This window comes from Drosophila miranda, chromosome 3 (assembly GCF_003369915.1).
Source record: "Drosophila miranda strain MSH22 chromosome 3, D.miranda_PacBio2.1, whole genome shotgun sequence".
Lineage (NCBI taxonomy): Eukaryota > Metazoa > Arthropoda > Insecta > Diptera > Drosophilidae > Drosophila > Drosophila miranda.
The window spans coordinates 21,936,692-21,944,928 of NC_046676.1; the positions used below are offsets into that span (position 1 = coordinate 21,936,692).

At 49.5% G+C, this 8,237-nt stretch overlaps 1 protein-coding gene across 1 annotated transcript in view; it reads right to left on the bottom strand.

Annotated features, from left to right (window-relative positions):
- The window catches only part of LOC108159444 (epidermal growth factor receptor), a 35,443-nt gene extending 27,273 nt beyond the window's left edge, over positions 1-8,170 (bottom strand). The window contains exon 1 of the mRNA XM_017292732.2: positions 7,191-8,170. Coding sequence (XP_017148221.1) covers positions 7,191-7,317 — 127 coding nt within the window. The 5' untranslated portion in view covers positions 7,318-8,170. The remainder of the gene's footprint in view (positions 1-7,190) is intronic.
- Positions 8,171-8,237: the final 67 nt, after the last annotated feature.

Genomic DNA, 8,237 nt, shown 5'->3' on the forward strand with positions numbered 1-8,237 from the left:
GCTGGCATATAATGTGAAAATGAATGCCCAAAAGCCCAACATCAATCTCCGCTCCAGACTCTCAAAAAAAAAAAGCAGCAGCAAGAAATATGCTGCATGCTATATTATATGCCTTATGCCGCATAAGTGGTATACGAGTATATATTCGGAATGGCGTCGTGTTCGAATTCCTATTCCGATTCCAAGAGTGCTGACTGCTGAATCTTGGAATTATTCGTACTGCCACTCGTACTTATATTCATATTCCTTCCAAAAACGTGCTGAGCCTAACAAAAGCCATGATATTTGTGTTGATGTTGCTGTGTTGCTGTGTTGCTGTGTTGGGGGTTTTTTCTGGGTTACGTTACGCTGTGATGTGCCTACATGTGTACACGGTGTTGTCTGTCGTGGAGGTGACTCTACTTAGTGCTGCAATCAGCACAAAGTCAATAGAAGCAGCAGAGGCCAGAGGTCAGAGGTTAGCAGACAAACATTGGGGAGATAGTCGTCTCCAAGATGATGTTGCTGTCGTGGCTTGCATGCAAGTGCAGCGTGCCACGAGCAGCAGCAGCAGCAGCAGCAACATGGCAACACGGTGGAACAAGCCCCGACTCGGAATCTTCCAAGAACATGAAAACTACGTGATCGCCATGACAATTTCCCAATAGTTCGAGTAAAATACACACACACACACACACGATCAATACCCATATAAGTACCAGCAGGGGTGCGGGTGCGGGTGCGGGTGCGGGGCACATCGGTTTACAAATATAATTATATATACATATAGTTTCATGTAGACACTCCCTCCGACTTTGGATCGCTTTGGACTTTACTTTCGTGCAATTGCCAATGTCTGTCATTCGACTTTCGGCATTGTGACATGCCAAGAATCAGAATCGGGCTTCGATTGGGAGTAATATGTAATCGCATGACTTATAGGGAGTGGAGTGGAGTGGAGTGCTCCCATGGACTCATAATCTGACACACTAATCGCTCTTCCAGATGGGAAATGTCTCACATTTATATGTGGGTGTGTGTGTGTGTGTGTATGGAATCCACTTAACCGTTGACAAAACCAAATATCAGATCCCATCGTTTCTCACATGCTTCTCAAAGACTCAGAGGGAGATTTGAAGGGGAGACCCCAGCTCCAACCTCAGAGATCTCTGCTTATCTTTTGGAAAATTGAAAACAATACTCGAACGCCATTTGAATACCATCCGAATGGCATTATGTATGCCAGAGACGTTCGGCGGTGGGCATGTCAAAGATGGCTACATGGCTTATGGGTGCGGAGTCCCAAATGAATTCGGGGAATACGAGTGCGAGTGCGAGTGCCAGCGATAGCCATTAACCCTAGTGTGGTGCCTATTAACCCCAGAGACACAGGCCGCAATCGCTTGCAGCATCATCATCAACCTCAAATTACTTCCGCTGCAACTCGCACTCTTTCTAGTAGAACCGGCAACATTCTGGACGCGGCCCAAACAATTACTTGCCACATGTGGCCACATGCCCTGCCCCGCGAGTGTGTCTGTAATCTATGCGGCCAATCTGATGCATGGAGGATGGTCCAACAGGTAGAGGGACACTGGCGGCGGCCTGTCGCTATTCCATCATCGTAATTAGCGCGATGCCGCTGCCGCTTCTGTGGCAGCGACAGTGGCAACAGCGGAAATTCCAGGCAGGAAAATCGCTTCGGATGCGGACCATAACGATTTTCTTTAGTGATTTTTCCAGCACACCGACACAAGCGCACAATCCTGGCGTGGACACAAAAAAAAACCTGTCTATCGGCACCGGATGGCCAGCGCCGGATGGGGCGGGCTCTTGGGCGGACAGTGGACTGTGGATGGATGCTGGGCATGGGGATTGGGTGGGCATTCTGGATGTTTTGTCATCGCAGCATTCTGGCAGGAAGCGGGAACCGGATCGATCTATGCTGGAGTGCAGCAGAAGTGTTGAAAGCGTGGGGAGCCGCAACCCGTTCGCTTATAAATCATTTTGGGGCCGGGCTTTGCAAAACTGTTCCCCCTATTGCAGTGCATTCCGGAGAACTGATCTCCGGCGATCTCGCTGGAGTGCAGCCCAACATTTTGGCGCAGCTGTTAATCCCAATTAACCGCAATTAATGTTATACAATTTTTATGGAAAGTTGAGCCCAGTTGTTGGGGGGGGAGGGGCATGAGAGTGCGGCGCCCTAGCCTGCAGGGAGAATTCTTATGCTTCCCCCCCGCCCTGTCCATTATCCGACCCACATTATCCGTTACAAACCTTTATTTTTCGGCTCGATCTGGTTCGTGTGTGCGTGAGAGATGCTTCCAATTCCAAACTCTACTTGCGACCCCGATGCTGCCGATGCCTGCCCGCTCTGTGCCCCCAACTGTTGCCACTTTAATTGTTTTTAATTAACGCAAACGCTTTCGACTTCGACTCGGCATCAACATTCCAATTTTCCCAATCCTCTGCACAGCCCCGCCCTGCCCTTCTGGGAGATCTCTGATATGGAAACTTTCGTCATCGTTTGACTTTAATATTTCTCTGGTTCGTCTATTGAGTTTCGGAATGGAATGATTTTTGAAAGCTTGTCAGCAGCAAGTGGGGTGCGGTCGGTCCCCTTACGATTGCACACACACACACACACACACAAACACAACCCACCCATAGATACAGATACAGATACAGATACACAGCGGGAACTTCTTGAACTGTCGCTGAGTGATGTGATGCATGCGACGCTTCGTACAATAAAAAACTGTCAATGATTCACATTCGGTCTGCATGTGACCCCGCAGCCATCAAGGGGTTAACTCTCCCTCTCGCTGGGATCTAAGCGCGAAAAGACGCGGGGAGTCAGAGAGGCGATCCCTACCTTCTTTACGAACGCTTCTCTTTGTAATTATGCAAGATCACTGCCAGACAAAGCGGACATCGGACCGCGGACAGCGGACAGCGGACAACGTTGACCTTTGAATTGTGACGGTGACGGTGACTCTGCCTTGAATCTGCCTTATTATGTTCGTAAGCGTTTTCCGGCCCCCAGAACCGAACAGAACCTTCCACAGAATAGCCAAAAACCAACAAACACAGCAGAAGACAAACAATGTGGCTGCCTCGTCCGGCTTGGATTTGTGGAAGGAACAGAAGAAGAAGAACAAGAACGGGGCAGAGGCAGACTCAAAAGAAGTTGCTGATGATGGAGATGGTGCCGAGCTGATGGAGAAGAAGAAGCTGAAGCTGAGGCAGTGCTTGCTCTTTGGGGTAATCCGATGCCCGGGCTCTCAGCTTACCAAAACGACATATGGTGCATGCCCCACCTCCGCCTTCACCCGCCTGCCGCTCCGCCTACGCCCTCCGATGATGTTGCAAGTGCCCCCTTCACTTCACTAATTGCAGTGTCTCTGTCTTCGTGTGTTTATCTCTTGATCCACACAATGTGGCAAAGGGTTAGGGATCTGGCATCGCTTCATCCCATTTCAGGCCATCCAAACCCGCAACAGCTGCCATCGGCTGCCACATTCTGCGTCTCGTTATTTTTTTGGCCAAGTCATAAACAAAACAGCCGCAGAAAGGGGCAACGAATGAGCAATACCCTTGCTAAGAATTGGGTTCTTGGCCAGGCCTTTGAACGAATCATTTAGACCTTCTTCTAGTTTATAAACTTCTTCAATGGGATTCGGATTTACTATAAATCTCCAAATATAAATCTCTGGCAGGGGGACCAGGCCGCACCACGACGCATGCGTCATGGGCAACAAATGGGGGCAGGCTGGCGCTGCCGTTGATTGGGCCAGCACTTAACCTCCTCGGCCGAGAGAACGAGCCGAAGCAGCTCTGTCTAGCCACCCCATTGGCGGCCCCAGCTGCGGCAGGGGCAGGGGCAGGGGCTGGGCTGGGCTGGGGCAAATGCAAATGAGGCAAACAAATGTGCACAAATGTTCAACAAATCAGACAAACGAAACGAAAATACACACTCGACTCGTATGCGAGAATACACGTAAACGATCGTAATAAAATCAACAAAAAACAACAAACGGCCAACAATAAATAATTTTTAAACAATCAGAATGGATCCCCTCATCTGATCCCCTGCCCTGCCCCGCCTGTGCCCCAGGCAGCCTGCCCCATCCTCTGCTCCTCCGCTCCTCTGCTCATTGTGCTGTCAGATTTTATTTCAATTTTCTCACCAAAAGGAAAACTTGCAGTTGCATGCGCCAGCTGGGAGGCGGGGAGGCGGGGAAAGCGGGGAAAATGGAAGTGAAAAGTTCCTGCTGGAGCGATGGGAAACATTTCGGGGCACAGGAAATTGATTATTATTTATGATGGCAACCAGGTCTCCCCCCTTCCTCTCCGTCCCACGCTGCCTCTTAGCATACGCATACGTGAGAATCCAAGTACTCAAGTATCCCCCAAATGAAACAAAGAAACGAAAATGAAAGAAGATGGAAAGTATCTGGCGGATGCAATATGCAGAGATGCTCAGATACGGATCCAGAACAGAACCTGCTGGTGGCTCTCAAGTGGGCGCTTGCCCTCTTCATAATTAGAGACATGAGGAGTGCAGCGTGAAGCATGCAGCATGCAGCATGCAACTCTCCTCAAGTGGTTTTCCAGATTCCACATTTTCCAGCTAAAAGGACTCTGTGCCGCATATGGGGAACATGGGAACTTTCTGCTTGTGCATCCGCCAGGAGCATAAATATGGCCAGGCATGTCCTTTATGAAACCCGATACTTATGGATGGTCCCTGGGTCTGTCGAGGAGAAAGCAGAACCTGAGACGTGGGCGAGCCTTAGGGCCCTAGGGCTTACCTGCCCCCCGAACCCAATCGCAGTCATATTTTTTTAAGCGAAAGACCTGAAAAACACGACCGACACTCGACTCGCCTCGTCGGGACAATGGCAGTGTCGCGCGATCCTTGGCCGGCCACTTAGCCGGTTCCTGTCTCTCGAGTCCTTTTCGCTGGAACCTCCTCAAGCCCGGACACAGACACCACTTAACGGCACTCTGTCTAATGCTCTTTTTCCGAGGTCCGGGTTCTTCGCTCTTCTGTATCTCTTTTGGGTAAGTGAGCAGTCAGCGTAGTCATCGGATTTCATCATAGTCTCCCCGGTGCGGCGGTGGGTAATTGTTTTCTTCTACTCCACCTTTGGCTTATCAGCTCCGATAAGAAGCCGGCTGCCGTCGTGATTCACTCGCAGGCAAAGGTCTGCCAAAGTTTATTGGTGCATTTCCAAAAATACAAACCAAAACACGTATCGCTGAAAGCGCAGTCACTGTCGGTCGGAGGCGGGGCGGGGCCTCTCGGGTGGGATCTCCCCGCTTGAAAAGAGTAAATATCGCATTTAATTGAACCACTCTCGTCATGTCCATGTCCATGTCTGTCGATTCGATTCCTATCTTGGCCATAATATGCCCAGGTTTACCGCTCCGACGAATGAATCCTACAGACTCATTATTTATGTTAATGCTTGGCCCATCCACATTTAACATTGCACAATTCCCACAGGACGGAGACAGAACCAGTTGTGGAAAAACAGATGAAATTGGCCAACTATCGTACGCCGATACTCGTACGGGGTATACTCTTGCGTTGGGTTGCTACGGCAAACGGAAATCCATTTCAGGTTTCAATTGTGGACACAACCAGATTCAACAGAACTGCATCCAGCGAATGTTTCGGATGGTCTCTTATGAAGACTCCCTAGCAGTACTCCTAAAAAATTGGGTAGGATGTCTGGTTAGGCTTAGATATGGCATTGCCTTACCCATATACCCTTTGCCGAAAAGGGTAGCTGGCCCGACATGGCCATATCACACAGCTAAGAAGGCTGCAACTGCAACGAGCCAAAACTTATAATTTATAAGCTGGTTTCCTTGTTCCACGTTTAAGCAAAGGAAAAAAAAAACACCTGCAGGTCGCTCCCTCTCTTCCACTGTCAGCCACTGACTGTCGCTGTGTTGCGCATGCGCAGCGACAGAGTACTTCTACTTTTTTCTGCTGCCCCCTGCCCCTCTGCCCCTTCCTTCGGCCTCTTTGCTGCTTTGCTTGCTTCTTTTTTGCATGAAATAAAATCTCACGGTTCAGATGCGTACGAGAGTTGGCAGAAAGACAAAAGAGAGCCACTCGGGGGGCAGGTGGTAGGAAGTCTTGGCAAAAACTATCCATCAGTGTGTGTGTGAGAGAGAGACGGGGATGGATAGACATGCATGTGGGTTTGTTTTTGCCAAAGACACATAAAAACCAAGAGAGGAAGCCGAGTTTTGGCGAAGCGATGTATTTGATACCCTAGGGGAATGCTTATTCCTGTGATGATTGGCCTTAAAAGGTTCCAACGTCAGAAATCTCTGAAAGATATGGATAGTTTCTGGGCTCCGACAAAATCATCATGCCCTCATCAAAGGGTATACAGAAACAGCAAGCCCAGAGCAAAACCAGTTTCTGCATCACCAACAAAAGAGGGGAGCGTGGAGCAGAAGAAGAAGAAAGGCAAAAGGTAGTGCTGGGGCCAAAGCATTTGCCGTTGTCCATGCAAATGGGGTAATAGAAAAAAATTTGAATAAGCATTTGTGCATTTCATTCCACTGTGCTGTGCTCTGCCTTTGCCTCTACCCCACGTTGTTGTCCTTTTTAACGAGCCAAATACTGCAGTGGCACAGACAATCTTCATTCATATTTAGGAGATGCTTAATGGGAACTGGGGCCGCCGCTACCTGGACCAGGAACAGGTAGAAAAAAAGGTAAGGCAGAAAGACGAGACGAAAGGAAACACCTTGTTTGCGAACACTGGGAAATCACGCTGCGCTGCGCTGCGCTGCGCTGCGCTGCTCGAGAAACCTGTTGTTGTGTCCCGCAGTCGCTAAAAAGGGCAGATTCAGTGCCAGCAACAGATGCACGATGTGCCGTGCAGAGGGATTGAGAAACGCATCGCATTGAGCGAGATACAGATACGAGGCATTTCCTCCCCTGAAATCTGAATGAATCGAATCTCTTTTATCACTGCTGGGTGCTGGTGCTCCCTCCGCAATCTTTGTCTGTGGCGTCTTTTGTCTGCATTCTCGCCCATGAATGATGTATCATCATGCACCTCGCCAGTGCCCCGTATCTGTATCTGTATCCGTATCTCTATGCGTATCTGGCAGTATCTCTGCAGTTCTTTCTGAACCACAAAAATTGGCACAAAAGGAGGGACCTGCAAAATGCTTACCTTTCATATTGTCATGCTTCACATAGCCGGTATCGCTGGACGACGAGGCCGACGAGGCCGATGCGGCAGCTGCCAGGCAGACGAGGATCAGCACTGCGATCCCCATCGATCCGGGACTCCTGGTCATGGTTTGGCGCTTTCTATTCCCCGTTGTATCCGTTTGGGGGCTCCGTTTTCCTGGGGCTGGCTTTGCTTATTTTCATAAGCTGTACAAACACACGATACGCTTCGGGCTCGGTTGGTTCTGTTTTTGTTTTCAGACTTTTGATTACAAAACTTTTCGCGATAATTCGTAATGGGCAAGGGGTTGCGGTGTGCGGGACTGCTGCGGCTAGTGAAGCGTAACGTGCCCCATCTCAGAGCCAGACTTAGCCCGGCCAGAACCAGCCGCCAGTTCTGTCACTGGCGGAATACGCGGAACCGTATATTACGAGTGTGTATAAAGATAAACTTTATATTATGTATATTATTCTTTTTGCGCTGGCAAGTGTTTCGCCGAAATCTGTTTTTAGCGAGCGATTTCACGGAACGCGAACGCGAAATAAATGCGAAACGCGAACGATCGCGTTTGAGTTAACGTGTTTACAGGTCGCGCGGGGGCGGAGCGGTACAGCGGAGCGCGAGGCCAACTGTAGTGGCTAATACCAACGCAACGTGCAATGGGCGATCATTCACACGCGCACACTCACACACACACACACACACACACCTCGTATGGGCCAAAAGCTCTGCTCTTGCTGTTGGTGGTGTAATGTAATAGTTGTTAACAAACTTGCACTCTCCCAGATTTGATAACTTGACTTGACTCTCCTTGATTTGATTGCTTCCCGTAGGATTGTTGGAGAGACTCCGCTTTGCAGAGGTATTATTTTGAGCAGTGCCGCAGGGCCACTGATAGCACTGATCCGCGCGAACAACCGTTAACCGACACAATGACAGCGACGCCGACGAGGTTGTTTAACCGTCAAGAGAGAAAATTGAAATGGCGCCTTCGTCGATTCTATCCGCGCGCCTGCTATCGTTCTTATTGAGAAAATTATTATATTA